This window comes from Budorcas taxicolor, chromosome X (genome assembly GCF_023091745.1).
Source record: "Budorcas taxicolor isolate Tak-1 chromosome X, Takin1.1, whole genome shotgun sequence".
NCBI classification, from domain to species: domain Eukaryota; kingdom Metazoa; phylum Chordata; class Mammalia; order Artiodactyla; family Bovidae; genus Budorcas; species Budorcas taxicolor.
Window position 1 is genome coordinate 78,088,471 of NC_068935.1, and position 21,086 is coordinate 78,109,556.

A 21,086-nucleotide genomic window follows, 5' to 3' on the forward strand; every position below is an offset into this window, starting at 1 on the left:
ATGGACTTCCCATGGAATTCCTCACCCCCAGGTGAACTCCCATCATTTCTGTTGGCTGCACCACCATCTTCCCAATGCCCTCAGACTGAAAATCTCAGAATGCACCTTCTATTGTCTCACCAACTTCACTCTCTCTCTAATCCCCATCTCCAATCAATTACCCCTTCTTGCCAATAGTCATCTATAGCATGCTTTCAGTTCAGTTCAGTTCAGTCGCTCAGTCGTGTCCGACTCTTTGCGACCCCATGAATCGCAGCATACCAGGCCTCCCTGTCCATCACCATCTCCCGGAGTTCACTCAGACTCACGTCCATCGAGTCCGTGATGCCATCCAGCCATCTCATCCTCTGTCGTCCCCTTCTCCTCCTGCCCCCAATCCCTCCCAGCATCAGAGTCTTTCCCAATGAGTCAACTCTTTGCACGAGGTGGCCAAAGTACTGGAGTTTCAGCTTTAGCATCATTCCTTCCAAAGAAATCCCAGGGCTGATCTCCTTCAGAATGGATTGGTTGGATCTCCTTGCAGTCCAAGGGACTCTCAAGACTCTTCTCCAGCACCACAGTTCAAAAGCATCAATTCTTCAGCACTCGGCCTTCTTCACAGTCCAACTCTCACATCCATACATGACCACTGGGAAAACCATAGCCTTGACTAGACGGACCTTTGTTGGCAAAGTAATGTCTCTGCTTTTCAATATACTATCTAGGTTGGTCATAACTTTCCTTCCAAGGAGTAAGCGTCTTTTAATTTCATGGCTGCAGTCACCATCTGCAGTGATTTTGGAGCCCCCCAAAATAGTCTGACACTGTTTCCACTGTTTCCCCATCTATTTCCCAGGAAGTGATGGGACCGGAGGCCATGATCTTCGTTTTCTGAATGTTGAGCTTTAAGCCAACTTTTTCACTCTCTTCTTTCACTTTCATCAAGAGGCTTTTTAGTTCCTCTTCACTTTCTGCCATAAGGGTGGTGTCATCTGCATATCTGAGGTTATTGATATTTCTCTCAGCAATCTTGATTCCAGCTTGTGTTTCTTCCAGTCCAGAGTTTCTCATGATGTACTCTGCATATAGCATGCTTTACTGTAGAACTAATTTTAGACAAAGAGGACTTCCTGTCCATCTAGTTAGCGAGTACTGTCTGATTGAAAAAAGGCAACCATTTTTTCCTCTCTCTTGCTCCTCTGCAAACTACTGGGGGATGAAAAGGAGGGCAGAGACAAAGACATGTAAAATGGAACCTCCTGGGTTAGGACTTTGACCTCATGGTTGCGGGAGGCCAGGCAGAGTCAGGGAGAGTATAGTGAGACTTGGCACAATGACTGGGATGTTGACTCAATTTGTTCATTCAACAAGTATTTACCAAGTGTTGGACATCGCACTCACCTCTCCGTTAGATGAATTAAGGCGGGCTCTTTAATGAAGATACTCACAGTCTAGTGGAAGACAGACGAATAAACTAATTACAACCCGATCTGCTACTGTGTTGCCATTGAATTTGAACCGAGGACTCTGGGGCAGAAGAATGTGGCATGGCCTTGCCTGAGGGGACCGAGTGCTCACAGAGCCAGAAGGACCTGAGCTGTATGCATCTCCAAGGCAGACACGTGGGATTAGGTACCCAGGAAGAGTGCTGGGCTGTCCATGGCAGTTCCAAGCTGAGGGATCATCAGGTCCACTATCAGGAGGCTTGAAAGAGGCAGTTTTGTCAGAGCAGTGACACCTTGGAGTGGCTTAAGCTTTGAGCTTTGGGATAGTCTATGGGGTCACAAAGAGTCGGACACGACTGAGCGACTTCACTTCACTTCACTAAGGGAGCAATGGGTGTCCTGATGAGTGCAGGGGGCAGGAGGTGAAAGGCAGAGGGACCTGAGGGGCCTGGCAGGAGCCCCAAGGGCACTTTCAAAGTAGGGAAATCACATGATTAGGTCTACATTTTAGTTAGATAACCAGATGATCTCTAACGTCTCCTCTCTTCCCTGAAACTTTATGGTAAGTGCCGAATGCACTGTACAGAAATGGAGGGGCAGAGTTCAAGCAGAGATCCCTTCCCACCCTCTACACTCCACCGCTTTGGCAATCTGCAGAGCAGCCAGAGGGAAAAAATATTGATTCTTCCCAACTTATAGTAAGGGCAGGCCGACTGGCTCCAGGGAACTCAGGAGAAGGAACAGACAATAGGTTTAAGGAACAGTATTAGTTATTCATTTTAATGTATTCTTTAAATTTCATTTATTTATTTATTTGAAGTATAGTAGATTTACAAAGTTGTTACTTTCAAGTTGTACCGAAAAGTGATTCAGATATATACATATGGACATATGTATATAGATATAGATATATTATTTTTCAGATTCTTTTCTACTAGTTTATTGCACGATGTTAAATATAGTTCCCTGTGCTACACTGTAGGACCTTATTCATTTCAGTGTATTCTAGTGAGTATATGGTCATGTATATGTGGGACTTAAAATAGCCTCACTTTAGGCAAGAGAGCTTGTCTAACTCATCTTGGTCCAGCACCTAACACAGAATCGAGCGCTCCAGAGGTTCTCAGCAAATACTGGAGGGATGAGGGCGGGAAAGGAGAGGGAGGAACTCGCCCTTCGGAGATACCCGCTTTTCTACGGCGGTTTCCAAGCCCGGGACCTCTGACCTCCCACCAGTAGGTGGCAAGATAGCCTCCTCGCGTGCCGTAAAAGGGCGGAGCTGGTAGGGACCAAGGTTCCTGCGCGCGCAGACGCGGGCCCTGTTTTCTCCGCTCGCCGGAAGAAGGCGGGCCTCTTTTCGTGCCTAGCGCAGCCATGGTAAGGCGGATTCTTTGCGAGCTCTTGAAGATCCATCAACCTCCATCCTCCCAGGGCTGGGGCTGCCCGGGACTCCGGGACTCTCGCGGGGGGTGGTCGGGCCGAGGCGAAGGGAGAGGGACCTCGTGGGGTGGGCACAGGCGGGGTAGATGGTGAGAGCGAACACCAGCTTTCAGCTGTAGGGGGAAATTGGTACCGCTGGCAGGAAGGCCGCGGTATCTGGGCCGGCCACGCATCATGCGGCCCTGGGAGGAGCTGCTTGCTTCCCAGAATGGATCCCCGGGTGGGCCCGGAGGATAGACGTCTGGCCCGGGGCAGGAGAAGAGATTCTCTCCGTCGTGTCTTTAGCACGCTCTGATTTTAGCTAATGTGATTGGTGAGATTCAGTATACGGCCTTAAAAAGGCTTCTTTTCTCACTTTAAGGTGGAAAATGATCTTAGCTACTTTAGAGTTTGAGGAAGCAGCTATTGGCACGTGGTTGTTCCAGTATCTCAACAGCTAACACTTGAAAGCCAGATATGTTTCGAGAAGATTTCTGTTTGATAGAGAAGCACAAATTGAGTTCCGGTCCATTTCTGTTGCTGGCTGGCTGTGTGCCTTGAAGTCCATCCCCTGGCTGTTTCACCAGCAGTGTCCTAGTGAAAACATCCTCTAGAAGCATACACACTTTTAAGCAGTAATATGTAAATAACTAGTAGGAAACTGGTTGCAGTTTGCGGCACCTGTAGTGTTTGCTGGGTACTGTGTGTGTTTTTATTGAAGAGGAAACGATGCTGTTCTTGAAAACACCTGAAGCAATTTAACAGTATTAAAATCTGAAACTTTAGGCTCGGGGTCCCAAGAAGCACCTGAAACGCGTAGCAGCTCCAAAACATTGGATGCTGGATAAACTGACTGGTGTGTTTGTAAGTATCATTATATTGTAACCATGTTTTAATTTACGTTGTATGTTTGAGACATTTTGTACTGTTTCTTTATGTGTCGGATATCCCTGATTACTGCATGGGAAAATTCACTGCCTGCCAGAAGTCATTTTGGGGTCAGGGCAGTCTGAATCTCGGGACTTGAGAGGTACCTTTTTTAAAATGATAAATTGATCATTTACAGGCCCCTCGTCCATCTACCGGCCCCCACAAGCTAAGGGAATGTCTCCCCCTCATCATTTTCCTAAGGAATAGACTTAAGTATGCCTTAACTGGAGATGAAGTAAAGAAGATTTGCATGCAGCGTTTCATTAAGATCGATGGCAAAGTCCGCACAGATATAACCTACCCTGCTGGTTTTATGGGTAAGTGGTTACTGGTGGGCACTTGGTGGTAGCCCCTTTGATATATTTTTTTAAATCTCGCTCTCTAAAAAGGTGGTTGTATTAAATACTGGTGAACTTTTGTCAGAGTCGTCGTTGGTATTCAAAATGGGAAGCATATGGATTTTTTTTTCCTTATGTGGTTGTTGCTCAGCATGGTCTACTGGGGTTCACTGTAGTAACCTGAGTTATTGTTTGATACCAGATGTCATCAGCATTGATAAGACTGGAGAGAATTTTCGTTTGATCTATGACACCAAGGGTCGCTTTGCTGTTCATCGTATTACACCTGAGGAGGCCAAGGTGAGTGATGCAAGCAGGCTGGGCTGTTGTTTTAAAGTACTTGATTCTAAGTTACAGCCTGAATTAAGTACATGGGCTGATGCATTGTGATGAGGTAGGTTGATTAGGATTCCTTATAATCTTATACCTGGAAACATCTAGTCGGGTTAGCATCCTCAACAGATTGTTACCTTTTTTATCACAGAAATGAATTCGCACTGAACAGTGACTTCTGGTTGCTGGTGGTTTTTTTGTTTGAGGCAAGGAGAGTGAATTCTAGAAATGTTTGAGTATCTGAAGTGTGGATCCTTTAAAGGATAAGGGGCCAGAAAACCCAATGTCTAGTCCAGTCCAGTTGGCCTTTTGTCTAGCTTTATTCTGGAGAGGGGAAAGGTATTAATGGAAAGGACCAATAGCCTTCGGGGCACTAATTTGAGATAACGCAAAAGGTTACAGACATTGGTTATTTAATCCAGTTTGTTGTGGTAGTTATATGTATAAGTTCATGGCGGCTTCCATTGTTGGCTGTAAATGAAGGTTAATTCAATTGAGTGATTGAGCTCCTAATTTCCTTAGCTGCCTGCATTGTTACCAGCAGGCTGGACAGCCTGTCCAATGGAATCAAGGTGATTTGATTCATTCAAAGAATCTTTTGGAGAGTGAAAAATCCAAAAGTGAAATGGTTTGTGAAATAGTTGATTCGATGAACTGGTAATGCAATTGCAGTTTGTGAGACAAAACTCAATTGTGATGTAGAGGGAGCCATTAAGAGGCACTTGTTAGCTGGGTGAGTAGAAGGGGAGAATTCAAGCTGTCCCAGACTGAACCTGAGAAAGGGGCTGTAACTTGCATTTGAGGGGGGAGGAAATGGTGGTGATTGGCCCACCTGGTAGTTCCCAGGTTGTGAGGCCTTCCAGTGCCTTGAACTTTTAGCCTTGGGGTTGATGCAGTGCTACAAAGAAAACACATAAGAAATAGGAAGATTAATCTAGAAGGGGGGCCAGTGTGCAAGGTGAATTTATTGGGGGGTGGGAAGAAAAGTCAAGAACACCATTATTCAGCTGTAGCTCTTTAGCTGCTGGTTACATCTTTAAGGTGGTGACAGAACTGTCATTGTACTCTGGAGCATAGTGCATGTAAGCTGGACTGATGTGACTAAACCTTGTGTGTTTCTAGTATAAATTGTGCAAAGTAAGAAAGATATTTGTGGGGACAAAAGGAATCCCTCATCTGGTAACCCATGATGCTCGTACCATCCGTTACCCTGATCCCCTCATCAAGGTGAATGATACCATTCAGATTGACTTGGAGACTGGCAAGATTACTGATTTCATCAAATTTGACACTGGTAAGCAGCCTCTGCTACGTAGGCATTCTCTTTAGGCAGAATTCTCATAGGCAGGCATAAGAGCTGTACTTTGCTTTTACTTTTTAAATTGATTGAATCTAGGACTTGCACAAGGCCTGGGTACAGGGTTTTATTTTTGGGGTTCGTGGTCTAATATACACCTAATTGGCAACCAAAGCTAGATGTCTTTTGTTGATATAGTAACAGATGGGGAACAAGGCAAGTCTTTTAAGAAATGTTCAGTGAATGTGTAAAAGCAAAGCCTTGTGTCATTGTTTTCTGGTGGCCATGAGGGAATTGAGATACAGCCTTTTGTAGTTGACTCATCCTTCAAATCTGTTCACAGTAGTAGCAGAAAATTAATTGTACCTTGAAAGATTAACAACTTTGTTTGAAACCTGTCTCTCTCATTGACTACCATTTCCTTCCTATATAGGTAACCTGTGCATGGTGACTGGAGGTGCTAACCTGGGAAGAATTGGTGTGATTACAAACCGGGAGAGACATCCAGGTTCTTTTGATGTAGTTCATGTGAAAGATGCAAATGGCAACAGCTTTGCCACTCGGCTCTCGAACATTTTCGTTATTGGCAAAGTAAGTCTGGGTTTCTCTAGTCCAGGGAAACCTGTAAAATGCTGGGATTGTAGCTCCTGGTTCCTGCTAAACCTGTTATAAAATAAAGCCTCCTCTGGGATAGGGCTCATAGCAGGGCTGAGGCAAACCTGTGCTTTTTCAGCATCACAGGATTGGGGGTAGGGACCGGATCACCTGGGTTGGTGAAAAGTGCCAGTAATGGGATGAATATACCTTATACTTTGGCTCTTTAATTTGTACCTGTGGGAGATTGTGGCGGGGGGTGGTAAGCTAATGCTTGGCCTTCGGCACAATTTCAGTATATCTAAGACTAATTATGAAGGGTATTGTAGTTTGCATTTACATACATGGGCAAAATTTTTCAATGGGCATTTCAGATAAATGACTGCCTGACTGTTGCTGAGTGCTTTCACAAACAGGCTTCTCTTCCTCTTGACAAATATAAACATAGCATGTGCCAGCCTGTTAATGGTGTGTAGCAGGTTTTGATTCTCCTTGTTTTCTCCTCCAGGGCAACAAACCATGGATCTCTCTTCCCCGTGGAAAGGGTATTCGCCTTACCATTGCTGAGGAGAGAGATAAGAGATTGGCAGCCAAACAGAGCAGTGGATAAAACGATCGCTATGTGATGTGATTGGAAAGGTCTTTGTAATTAAAGATAATACCAAGTGATTAATAGCATCTCTGGTATTTGCTGTGGTTTCGGTTTTTGGTTTGTTTGCTTGCTTTGAATTTTCAGGCAGGCTTGGCATTCTGGGATATGATGTTTCCTATAGGCTAGACTTCAGTGATGGTAGGAGAACATATCAAACCTTGGCAAGGAGACGCAAGTAAATTATTTTATACACAGTATCTTCTTTTGTTTTTTTTTTTAATCCCCCTCTTTTCTCTGGTCTTTATATAAGACCATATATAAGCCTGGCTCATCTGTTTTTCTCACTTCTGTGCCCAGCTTGCCAAATGGCGGGATAAAAATGGCCACTTTTGAATACAGGTCATTATAAAGATATGGGCTCTTGTTGCCAAGCAATACACTTGCTTGGACTTTGTCCTTACATTTTCCAGCTACTATAGCATTCAGTCCTCAACTCCATTTCTCAGGACTGCAAAATCATGTTTTTACCAGTTTTGGGAGGCGCCTCTGTTGGCAGGGGGCCAGCAGTTAGACCTATTCCTGATTTCAAACTCTGGGCTTCTTACAAGTGTCAGTTACCCTGTGTTGTGATATCAACCAGCATGTCTTCCTGCTAAGACCTAAAACCACCTTGGCTTCCCATAGCAGAGCTTTTCTCAATCTTTCTGTGGGAGCAGGGCGGGGGAGGGGATGGCTGTCCTGTGTGTTGGATGTTGGGCAGCATCCCTGGCCCCTAACCCACTGGAACAGCCCTCTGTTTTTCCTGGTTGTGATCATCAGAAACTGACTTGAGATAATGCCAGATACCCCAGAGGAGCAAAATGCCCATGTGTTAACCACTGCCCTATATATATCACCATCACCTTCACCTAACATCTAGCTACAGACCGCTCAAAACAACTAAATCGCCCTTTTGCCTTGTGGCAGGATTTGGAGTGAAAAACAGTTGTTTTAGATGTCTTCATCTGAGATAAAATGAACCTGTGTGAAATAACTGCAAATTTAACTGGGCATGTCTACTGGTATCCCTGGTGCCCAGGCCTGTGGGTCCAGTTGACCGGGAAGCCTGCTGAGGAGCTGTAGTTTGGGGCAGCATCCTTTTCCCCAGGATGAGTCCTGGGCTTGGAGTCAAGCCGAAGAACTGAACAAACAACATACTAGCAAAAACTGCCGCGGGGTCTCCCAGACCCAGATATGGCTCCACAGGGCATCCCTGCCTTCCATATTGGAAGTTCAGTCACTCAGCCATGTCCAACTCTGCAACCCCATGAATTGCAGCACGCCAGGCCTCCCTGTCCATCACCAGTCCCGGAGTTCACTCAGACTCACGTCCATCGAGTCCGTGATGCCATCCAGACATCTCATCCTCTGTTGTCCCCTTTTCCTCCTGCCCCCCAATCCCTCCCAGCATTGGAGTCTTTTCCAATGAGTCAACTTTTCGCATGAGGTGGCCAAAGTACTGGAGTTTCAGCTTTAGCATCATTCCTTCCAAAGAAATCCCAGGGCTGATCCAGTCCCAGAATGGACTGGTTGGATCTCCTTGCAGTCCAAGGGACTCTCAAGACTCTTCTCCAACACCACAGTTCAAAAGCATCAATTCTTCGGCGCTCAGCCTTCTTCACAGTCCAACTCTCACATCCATACATGACTACTGGAAGAACCATAGCCTTGACTAGACGGACCTTAGTTGGCAAAGTCATATCTCTGCTTTTGAATATGCTATCTAGGTTGGTCATAACTTTTCTTCCAAGGAGTAAGCATCTTTTAATTTCATGGCTGCAGTCACCATCTACAGTGATTTTGGAGCCCAAAAAAACAGTCTGACACTGTTTCCACTGTTTCCCCATCTATTTCCCATGAAGTGATGGGACTGGATCCCATGATTTTCATTTTCTGAATGTTGAGATTTACGCCAACTTTTTCACTCTCTTTCACTTTCATCAAAAGGCTTTTTAGTTCCTCTTCACTTTCTGCCATAAGGGTGGTGTTATCTGCATATCTGAGGTTATTGATATTTCTCCCGGCAATCTTGATTCCAGCTTGTGTTTCTTCCAGTCCAGCATTTCTCATGATGTACTCTGCATATAAGTTAAATAAGCAGGGTGACAATATACAGCCTTGACGGACTCCTTTTCCTATTTGGAACCAGTCTGTTGTTCCATGTCCAGTTCTAACTGTTGCTTCCTGACCTGCATATAGGTTTCTCAAGAGGCAGGTCAGGTGGTCTGGTATTCCCATCTCTCTCAGAATTTTCCACAGTTTATTGTGATCCACACAGTCAAAGGCTTTGGCATAGTCAATAAAGCAGAAATAGATATTTTTCTGGAACTCTCTTGCTTTTTCCATGATCCAGCAGATGTTGGCAATTTGATCTCTGGTTCCTCTGCCTTTTCTAAAACCAGCTTGAACATCAGGACTTTCACGGTTCACGTATTGCTGAAGCCTGGCTTGGAGAATTTTGAGCATTACTTTACTAGCACGTGAGATGAGTGCAATTGTGTGGTAGTTTGAGCATTCTTTGGCATTGCCTTTCTTTGGGATTGGAATGAAAACTGACCTTTTCCAGTCCTGTGGCCACTGCTGAGTTTTCCAAATGTGCTGGCATATTGAGTGCAGCACTTTCACAGCATCATCTTTCAGGATTTGAAATAGCTCCACTGGAATTCCATCACCTCCACCAGCTTTGTTCGTAGTGCTGCTTTCTAAGGCCCACTTGACTTCACATTCCAGGATGTCTGGCTCTAGATGAGGGATCACACCATCATGATTATCCGGGTCGTGAAGATCTTTTTTGTACAGTTCTTCTGTGTGTGTTCTTGCCACCTCTTCTTAATATCTTCTGCTTCTGTTAGGTCCATACCATTTCTGTCCTTTATCGAGCCCATCTTTGCATGAAATGTTCCCTTGGTATCTCTAATTTTCTTGAAGAGATCTCTAGTCTTTCCCATTCTGTTGTTTTCCTCTATTTCTTTGCATTGATCGCTGAAGAAGGCTTTCTTATCTCTTCTTGCTATTCTTTGGAACTCTGCATTCAGATGCTTATATCTTTCCTTTTCTCCTTGGTTTTTCGCTTCGTTTCTTTTCATAGCTATTTGTAAGACTTCCCCAGACAGCCATTTTGCTTTTTTGCATTTCTTTTCCACGGGAATGGTCTTGATCCCTGGCTCCTGTACAATGTCACGAACCTCATTCCATAGTTCATCAGGCACTCTATCTATCAGATCTAGACCCTTAAATCTATTTCTCATTTCCACTGTATAATCATAAGGGATTTGATTTAGGTCATACCTGAAGGGGCCAACAGAACTCTGCTTAAGCAGCCTAAAGGGAATTTCTGCAGAACTGGGTCCAGCCAAGTAGAGGGCTGCAGAAAAGGGCTTGCCAGTCACATGTTACTTAAGCCTTCTCTTGCCAAGAGTGGAGCTCATCCAGAAGCAGTTAGGAGGGGCCATATCAGAAGTAATTTTTATGGTGCCCCTTGAGAAATGGAGAGGAGAAGGCAGGGGACCTGAATGCAGCTGGATTCTCTTGCTGCCACCCTGCTCAGTGCACTTCTTTCTAGGTTTGTCCTGTCTCAGCTCAGCAGACGACAGAAATGATTTGTTGAAGTTTAGATAAGGAACCAAAGCAAATACGGAGGAAGAGAGGCCTCCAAGTTGGTTCTTTCCACAGGTCCAGTGCTATCCTAGATGCTCACTGGGACACCCATCTCGTCCAAATGAGGAACTGGTGTTACTTGGCTGCATTCTCCTCACATCACCAGGGTTTTGTTTTTTTATATATATTTATTTATTTGGCTATGTTGGGTTTTAGTTGCAGCACACGGAATCTAGTCAAAGCTATGGTTGTGTATGGATGTAAGAGTTGGACTATAAAGAAAGCTGAGACCGGAAGAATTGATGCTTTTGAACTGTGGTGTTGGAGAAGACTCTTAAGGGTCCCTTGGACTGCAAGGAGATCCAACCAGTCAATCCTAAAGGAGATCAGTCCTGAATATTCATTGGAAGGACTGATTGTTGCTGAAGCTAAAATTCCAATACTTTGGCCACCTGATGCGAAGAATTGACTCATTGAAAAAGACCCTGATGCTCAGAAAGATTGAAGGCAGGAGGAGAAAGGGACAACAGAGGATGAGATGGTTGGATGCCATCACCGACTCGATGTACACAAGTTTGAGCAAGCTCTGGGAGTTGGTGATGGACAGGGAAGCCTGGCATGCTGCAGTCCATGGGGTCACAGAGAGTTGGACACAAAGGAGTGACTGAACTGAACAGGGAATCTTTACTTGTAGCATGTGGGATCTAGTTTCCTGAGCAGGGGTTGAACCTGGGCCCCATGCACTGGGAAAGCAGAGTCTTAGCCACTGGACCAAAGAGAAGTCCCCTTTACAACCTAAGTTTATTTTGGTTTTTTATTTGTTAAACTAGCACAGGGTGTTTTTTGTTTTTGTTTTTTTTTTAAGCAACTATCCCCAATGTGCAGATTTCCGACCTCACACCAGGTTGTATCACTTGACTTAGCCCAAAGGAGCCTGTATCATTGGAATGAGATACAGTTTCCAAATAATATGGCTTGGGTCGTTGTAGGCTTTTTAAGACTTCCAGTTTGATTCATAAAATCTTAGAGCTGGAGAGAACCTTAGAGATCATCTCAGCAGAAAGGCAAATGGTCCTGAGATTAAAATGACTGCGGTGAGCAGAACTAGTGGGTGGTTGATATACTTCCCTTGTGCATTCAGCAGACTGGGCCTTGTGGTCCACTCAGGGCAACACAATCATTCAATCACAGTAAGAATGAACAGTTCTATGAAGACCTACAAGACCTTGTAGAACTAACACCCAAAAAAGATGTCCTCTTCATTACAGGGGACTGGAATGCAAAAGTAGGAAGTCAAGAAACACCTGGAGTAACAGGCAAATTTGGCCTTGGAATGCAGAATGAACCAGGGCAAAGGCTAATAGAGTTTTCCCAAGAAAATGCACTGGTCATAGCAAACATCCTCTTCCAACAACACAAGAGAAGGCTCTACACATGAACATCACCAGATGGTCAACACCAAAATCAGATTGATTATATTCTTTGCAGCCAAAGATGGAGAAGCTCTATACAGTCAGCAAAAACAAGACCAGGAGCTGACTGTGGCTCAGATCATGAACTCCTCATTGCCAAATTCAGACTTAAATTGAAGAAAGTAGGGAAAACCGCTAGACCATTCAGGTATGACCTAAATCAAATCCCTTATAATTATACAGTGGAACTGAGAAATAAATTTAAGGGACTAGATCTGATAGAGTGCCTAATGAATTATGGACAGAGGTTCATGACATTAAAGAAATGCAAAAAAGCAAAATGGCTGTCTGAGGAGGCCTTACAAATAGCTGTGAAAAGAAGAGAAGCGAAAAGCAAAGGAGAAAAGGAAAGATATAAGCATCTGAATGCAGAGTTCCAAAGAATAGCAAGAAGAGATAAGAAAGCCTTCTTCAGCAATCAATGCAAAGAAATAGAGGAAAAGAACAGAATGGGAAAGACTAGAGATCTCTTTCAGAAAATTAGAGATACCAAGGGAACATTTCATGCAAAGATGGGCTCGATAAAGGACAGAAATGGTATGGACCTAACAGAAGCAGAAGATATTAAGAAGAGGTGGCAAGAATACACAGAAGAACTGTACAAAAGAGATCTTCACGACCCGGATAATCACGATGGTGTGATCCCTCACCTAGAGCCAGACAACCTGCAATGTGAAGTCAAGCGGGCCTCAGGAAGCATCACTATGAACAAAGCTAGGGGAGGTGATGGAATTCCAGTGGAGCTATTTCAAATCCTGAAAGATGATGCTGTGAAAGTGCTGCACTCAATATGCCAGCACATTTGGAAAACTCAGCAGTGGCCACAGGACTGGAAAAGGTCAGTTTTCATTCCAATCCCAAAGAAAGGCAATGCCAAAGAATGCTCAAAGTACCGCACAATTGCACTCATCTCACGTCCTGGTAAAGTAATGCTCAAAATTCTCCAAGCCAGGCTTCAGCAATACATGAACTGTGAACGTTCTGATGTTCAAGCTGGTTTTAGAAAAGGCAGAGGAACCAGAGATCAAATTGCCAACATCCGCTGGATCATGGAAAAAGCAAGAGAATTCCAGAAAAACATCTATTTCTGCTTTATTGACTATGCCAAAGCCTTTGACTATGTGGATCACAATAAACTGTGGAAAATTTTGAAACAGATAGGAATACTAGACCACCTGACCTGCCTCTTGGGAAACCTGTATGCAGGTCAGGAAGCAACAGTTAGAACTGGACATGGAACAACAGACTGGTTCCAAATAGGAAAAGGAGTCCATCAAGGCTGTATATTGTCTCTGTTATTTAATTTATATGCAGAGTAGATCATGAGAAACGCTGGACTGGAAGACGCACAAGTTGGAATCAAGATTGCCGGGAGAAATATCAATAACCTCAGATATGCAGATGACACCACCCTTATGGCAGAAAGTGAAGAGGAACTAAAAAGCCTCTTGATGAAAGTGAAAGAGGAGAGTGAAAAAGTTGGCGTAAATCTCAACATTCAGAAAATGAAGATCATGGCATCTGGTCCCATCACTTCATGGGAAATAGATGGGGAAACAGTGTCAGACTTTATTGTTTTGGGCTCCAAAATCACTGCAGATGGTGACTGCAGCCATGAAATTAAAAGACGCTTACTCCTTGGAAGAAAAGTTATGACCAACCTAGACAGCATATTCAAAAGCAGAGACATTACTTTGCCAACAAAGGTCCATCTAGTCAAGGCTATGGTTTTTCCAGTAGTCATGTATGGACGTGAGAGTTGGACTGTGAAGAACGCTGAGCGCCGAAGAATTGATGCTTTTGAACTGTCGTGTTGGAGAAGACTCTTGAGAGTCCCTTGGACTGCAAGGAGATCAACCCTGGGATTTCTTTGGAAGGAATGATGCTAAAGCTGAAACTCCAGTACTTTGGCCACCTCATGCGAAGAGTTGACTCATTGGAAAAGACTCTGATGCTGGGAGAGATTGGGGGCAGGAGGAGAAGGGGACAACCCAGGATTAGATGGCTGGATGGCATCACGGACTCGATGGAGGTGAGTCTGAGTGAACTCCGGGAGTTGGTGATGGACAGGGAGGCCTGGCATGCTGCAATTCATGGGGTCGCAAAGAGTCGGACACAACTGAGTGACTGAACTGAAATGAACTGAACTGAACTGTCCCTGACCCAAGCCAATCAGTTCTATCTAAAGTCTTTCCCATCTCAAAGTGAAAGTGAAAGTGAAGTCACTCAGTCATGTCTGACTTTTTGTGACCCCATGGACTGTAGCCTACCAGGGTCCTCTGTCCATAGGATTTTTCAGGCAAGAGTACTGGAGTGGGTTGCCACTTCCTTCTCCAGGAGATCTTCCTGACCCAGGGATCGAACCCAGGTCTCTCACATTGTAGGCAGACGCTTTACCGTCTGAGCCACCAGGGTAGTCTTCCCATCTCATGTCACAACAAATTCCATCTTACCAGTTACTCAAGTCAAACACTTCAGATGTGTCCTCTCTTTGATTCCTTTTCTCATGCTCTACACATAATTTCCATAATTTTATTAGAAAATTCTGTTGGCTCTCCTTTCAAAATGTATGATAATCATTATGAGTCTTTATCTTTCTGTGATAAATACTGAAGGATCTGCAGAAGAAATTATAAGCAATCTGAAAGTTGCTTTAAAATAATCTAGTGAGTAGGCAATAACAATGACACAAGATTTACCACATACTGATAATGTTGAATTTGGCAATAAGAAGTTCCTGATCTGAGCCACAGTCAGCTCCTGGTCTTGTTTTTGCTGACTGTATAGAGCTTCTCCATCTTTGGCTGCAAAGAATATAATCAGTCTGATTTCGGTGTTGACCATCTGGCGATGTCCATGTGTAGAGCCTTCTCTTGTGTTGTTGGAAGAGGGTGTTTGCTATGACCAGTGCATTTCCTTGGCAAAACTCTATTAGTCTTTGCCCTGGTTCATTCCGCATTCCAAGGCCAAATTTGCCTGTTACTCCAGGTGTTTCTTGACTTCCTACTTTTGCATTCCAGTCCCCTGTAATGAAGAGGACATCTTTTTTGGGTGCTAGTTCTACAAGGTCTTGTAGGTCTTCATAGAACTGTTCAACTTCAGCTTCTTCAGCATTACTGGTTGGGGCATAGACTTGGATTATGGTGATATTGAATGGTTTGCCTTGGAAACAGAGATCATTCTGTCATTTTTGAGATTGCATCCAAGTACTGCATTTTGGACTCTTTTGTTGACCATGATGGCTACTCCATTTTTTCTGAGGGATTTGTGCCCACAGTAGTAAATATAATGGTCATCTGAGTTAAATTCACCCATTCCAGTCCATTTTAGTTCACTGATTCCTAGAATGTCGACGTTCACTCTTGGCATCTCTTGTTTGACCACTTCCAATTTGCCTTGATTCATGGACTTGACATTCTAGGTTCCTATGCAGTATTGCTCTTTACTGCATCGGACCTTGTTTCTATTACCAGTCACACCCACAGCTGGGTATTGTTTTTGCTTTGGCTCCATCCCTTCATTCTTTCTGGAGTTATTTCTCCACTGATCTCCAGTAGCATATTGGGCACCTACTGACCTGGGGAGTTCCTCGTTCAGTATCGTATTATTTTGCGTTTGCATACTGTTCATGGGGTTCTCAAGGCAAGAATACTGAAGTGGTTTGCCATTCCCTTCTCCAGTGGACCACATTCTGTCAGACCTCTCCACCATGTCCCGCCCGTCCTGGGTTGCCCCACGGGCATGGCTTAGTTTCATTGAGTTAGACAAGGCTCTGGTCCTAGTGTGATTAGATCGACTAGTTTTCTGTGAGTATGGTTTCAGTGTGTCTGCCCTCTGATGCCCTCTTGCAATGCCTACCATCTTACTTGGGTTTCTCTTAATTTGGGTGTGGGATATCTCTTCACGACTGCGCAGCCGCTGCTCCTTACCTTGGACGAAGGGTATCTCCTCACCACTGCCCTTCCTGACCTTCATGGGATGGCTCCTCTAGGCCCTCCTGTGCCAGCGCAGCCACCGCTCCTTGGATGTGGGTTGCTATTCCAGGCCGAGCTCCTGGCCTCGTACGCGGGGTTGCTCCTCCTGGCCACCGCCCCTGACCTCGGTTGCTGGGTGGCTCCTCTCAGCCATTCCTGCACCATCGCACCCTGGCACTCTCGGCCGCTGCCCCTGACCTCGGAGGTGGGGTAGCTCCTCAGCTGACTGTGGCTCAGATCATGAACTCCTTATTTCCAGATTCAGACTGAAATTGAAGAAAGTAGGGAAAACCGCTAGACCATTCACGTATGACCTAAATCAAATCCCTTATGATTATACAGTGGAAGTGAGAAATAGATTTAAGGGCCTAGATCTGATAGATAACAGAGCCTGATGAACTATGGAATGAGGTTCATGACATTGTACAGGAGACAGGGATCAAGACCATCCCCATGGAAAAGAAATGCAAAAAAGCAAAATGGCTGTCTGGGCAGGCTTTACAAATAGCTGTGAAAAGAAGAGAAGCGAAAAGCAAAGGAGAAAAGGAAAGATAAAAGCATCTGAATGCAGAGTTCCAAAAAATAGCAAGGAGAGATAAGAAAGCCTTCTTCAGTGATCAATGCAAAGAAATAGAGGAAAAGAACAGAATGGGAAAGATTAGAGATCTCTTCAAGAAAATTAGAGATACCAAGGGAACATTTCATGCAAAGATGGGCACAATAAAGGACAGAAATGGCATGGACCTAACAGAAGCAGAAGATATTAAGAAGAGGTGGCAAGAACACACACAGAAGAACTGTACAAAAAAGATCTTCACGACCCGGATAATCATGATGGTGTGATCACTCATCTAGAGCCAGACATCCTGGAATGTGAAGTCAAGTGGGCCTTAGAAAGCAGCACTACGAACAAAGCTGGTGGAGGTGATGGAATTCCAGTGGAGCTATTTCAAATCCTGAAAGATGATGCTGTGAAAGTGCTGCACTCAATATGCCAGCACATTTGGAAAACTCAGCAGTGGCCACAGGACTGGAAAAGGTCAGTTTTCATTCCAATCCCAAAGAAAGGCAATGCCAAAGAATGCTCTAACTACTGCACAATTGCACTCATCTCACGTGCTAGTAAAGTAATGCTCAAAATTCTCCAAGCCAGGCTTCAGCAATACGTGAACCGTGAAAGTCCTGATGTTCAAGCTGGTTTTAGAAAAGGCAGAGGCACCAGAGATCAAATTGCCAACATCCACTGGATCATGGAAAAAGCAAGAGAGTTCCAGAAAAACATCTATTTCTGCTTTATTGACTATGCCAAAGCCTTTGACTGTGTGGATCACAATAAACTGTGGAAAATTCTGAGAGAGATGGGAATACCAGACCACCTAACCTGCCTCTTGAGAAATCTGTATGCAGGTCAGGAAGCAACTGCTAGAACTGGACATGGAACAACATACTGGTTCCAAATAAGAAAAGGAGTGCGTCAAGGCTGTATATTGTCACCCTGCTTATTTAACTTATATGCAGAGTACATCATGAGAAACGCTGGACTGGAAGAAACACAAGCTGGAATCAAGATTGCCAGGAGAAATATCAATAACCTCAGATATGCAGATGACACCACCCTTATGGCAGAAAGTGAAGAGGAACTCAAAAGCCTCTTGACGAAAGTGAAAGAGGAGAGTGAAAAAGTTGGCTTAAAGCTCAACATTCAGAAAACGAAGATCATGGCATCCGGTACCATCACTTCATGGGAAATAGATGGGGAAACAGTAGAAACAGTGTCAGACTTTATATTTGGGGGCTCCAAAATCACTGCAGATGGTGACTGCAGCCATGAAATTAAAAGACGCTTACTCCTTGGAAGAAAAGTTTTGACCAACTTCTAGATAGCATATTCAAAAGCAGAGACATGACTTTGCCAACTAAGGTCCTTCTAGTCAAGGCTATGGTTTTTCCTGTGGTCATGTATGGATGTGAGAGTTGGACTGTGAAGAAGACTGAGCGCCGAAGAATTGATGCTTTTGAACTGTGGTGTTGGAGAAGACTCTTGAGAGTCCCTTGGACTGCAAGGAGATCCAACCAATCCATTCTGAAGGAGATCAGCCCTGGATTTCTTTGGAAGGAATGATGCTAAAGCTGAAACTCCAGTACTTTGGCCACCTCATGTGAAAAGTTGACTCATTGGAAAAGACTGATGCTGGGAGGGATTGGGGGCAGGAGGAGAAGGGGACGACAGAGGATGAGATGGCTGGATGGCATCACTGACTCGATGGAGGTGAGTCTGAGTGAACTCCGGGAGTTGGTGGTGGACAGGGAGGCCTGGCGTGCTGCAATTCATGGGGTCGCAAAGAGTCGGACATGACTGAGCTACTGAACTGAACTGAACTGATAATGTTGAAGCTGGTAATGGGTCCATGGGGTTTGCTACACCAGTCACAACACTTCTGTGTATGTTTGACATTTTTCACGGTAAACTTATAAAGAGACTAATAGATAAATGCTGTGGTGTGTGCCCTCCCGATTCACACTACCCCCCGAACAATATCAGACCATTTCTCATCACCTGCATTGCTACTACCCTGATCTGAGACACCAACAACTCTCACCTACATTATAGATTATAGCATTAACCCCAGACTGGCTTCCTGGCTTTGTGGGATCTTAGTTCTCCAACCAGGGATTGAACCCACAACCCCTGCAGTGGAAGTGCAGAGTTCTAACCACTGTATAGCTAGGGAAGTCTCAGAGGGATACTGTTTAAAGTAAGTCAGCTCAGATCACTCATTTTCCCAGAGGCCCCAGTGGCTCCCATGTTACTCAGACTAAAAACTGTAGTGAACACAAGGTCCCATGAGGCCTCCCACAGTCTGGCCTCTGACTTCATTTTCTATTACTCTCCCCCTGCTCGATCTGTGCCAGCCACACTGGCCTCCTGCTCTTTCTTGTTTGTTTTGGTTTTGTTTTTAGTGTTTTGTTTCTGCTACTGTTTCTTGAACTAGAGAAGTACTCTACTGTCTTAGCACCTTGCATGGACTCTTTTTTTTTTTCTTAATATATATACATTTTATTGAAGTATAGTTGACTTACAATATTTTAGGTTTACAGCAAAGTGATTCAGCTATACACATACACATATATTATTTTTCAGATTATTTTCCATTATAGGTTATTATGAGAGAAAATATGGAATGTGTCACAAATTTGTGTCATCCTTGCACAGTTCAGTTCAGTTCAGTCACTCAGTCATGTCCGACTCTTTGCAACCCCATGAACCACAGCACACTAAGCCTCCCTGTACCATGCTGCTGCTGCTAAGTTGCTTCAGTCGTGTTCGACTCTGTGCGACCCCAGAGATGGCAGCCCACCAGGCTCCCCCATCCCTGGGATTCTCCAGGCAAGAATAATGGAGTGGGTTGCCATTTCCTTCTCCAATGCAGGAAAGTGAAAAGTGAAAGTGAAGTCACTCAGTCGTGTCTGACTCTTTGCGACCCATGGACTGCAGCCCACCATGCTCCTCTGTCCATGGGATTTTCCAGGCAAGAGTACTGGAGTGGGGTGCCATTGCCTTCTCTGGTACCATGCTAATCTCTCTCTATTGTTCCAGTTTTAGTATATGTGCTGCCAAAGCGAGCACATAGACTCTTTTTTCATACAGCTAGTTTATATGATAAACTTTTTCAAATATTGGGTTAGTCAAAATGTTCATTAAGGTTTTTTTTTTTGGTAAGATGGCTCTAGTAGCACTTAACTTCATTTTAAACAATTTTGTCAGTTTGTATTGTGACAGCTGTCATATCAGTGAACACTTTTTAAAAATTTATCAAAATTGGTGCATTTTGTGTATCCACTTTAATATTGAAGATGGAAGGAAAAAGGCAACATTTTCAGCATATAATGCTTTATTATTCAAGAAAGGTAAAAATGCACCTGAGACACACAGAAAAAGATTTGTGCAGCGTATGGAGAAGGTGTTGTGAGTGTTCGTAAACGTCAGAAGTGATTCGTGAAGTTTTGTGTTGGAGATTTCCCACGGTCGGGTGCTGCATGGTCAGGTAGACAAGTTGAAGTTGATAGTGATCAAATCAAGGTATTCATTGAGAGCAATCAATGTTTATATCACATGGGAGATAGCCAGCATACTCAAAATACCCAGACCAAGGGCTGAAAATCATTTACATCAGCTTGGTTATGTGAATCGCTTTGATGTTTGGATTCCCAAAAAGTGAACCGAAAAAAAAAACAAAACACCTTCTTAAACATATTTGCGAATGCAATTGTATACTTAAACATAACAAATTCTTTTCCGTTTTAAAACCAAACTATGATGGACAATGAAAAATGTATACTGTACAATAATGTGGAGTAGAAGAGATCATGGGGCAATCAAAATGAACAATTGCTAAGCTCACCAAAGGCTGGTCTTCATCCAAAGAAGGTGATGGTGTGTGTATGGTGGGATTGGAAGAGTCCTTTATTATAAGCTCCTTCCGGAAAACCAAATGATAATTCCAAGAAGTACTGCTCCTAGTTAAACCAACTGAAAGCAGCATTCAACTGCTTTCCAGAAAAGTATCTGGAATTAGTCAACAGAAAATGCATAATCTTCTATCAGTATAACTCAAGACCACATTTTCCTCTGGTGACAAGGCAAAAACGGTTACAGCTTGGTGGTGAAGTTCTGATTCATCCACCATATTCACCAAGACATTGCACCTTCAGATGCCCATTTATTTTGGTTTTTACAAAATTCTCTTAATGGAAAATATTTCCACTCCTTGGAAGACTGTAAAAGGCACCCGGAATGGTTCTTTGCTCAAAAAGATAAAAAGTTTTGGAAAGATTGAATTATGAAGTTCCCTGGAAAATGCAGAAGGTAGTGGAACAAAATGGTGAATACATTGTTCAATAACGTTCTTGGTGAAAATGAAATGTGTCTTTTCACATCACATTGATGGGTGACCTACAAACTGGAGAACAATAATACCAAAGTTTTCCCACTGTTGTGAAGGTTCTGAACCCCATGTCAGGATTCACAGCCTGGGGATACAACAAAGGGGCTGGGAATCCCCAGGGAATCTGACCT

The 21,086-nt window shown here is 44.0% G+C and overlaps 1 protein-coding gene across 1 annotated transcript; it reads left to right on the forward strand.

Moving 5' to 3' along the window:
- The first annotated feature begins 3,568 nt into the window (after window positions 1–3,568).
- Window positions 3,569–7,004, forward strand: RPS4X (ribosomal protein S4 X-linked). The gene is made up of 6 exons (XM_052663841.1): window positions 3,569–3,707; window positions 3,910–4,090; window positions 4,314–4,411; window positions 5,567–5,738; window positions 6,175–6,332; window positions 6,844–7,004. The coding sequence occupies exons 1-6, from the start codon at window positions 3,681–3,683 to the stop codon at window positions 6,943–6,945; spliced, it is 738 nt and encodes a 245-aa protein (XP_052519801.1). The 5' UTR covers window positions 3,569–3,680; the 3' UTR covers window positions 6,946–7,004.
- The last annotated feature ends 14,082 nt before the right edge of the window (window positions 7,005–21,086 follow it).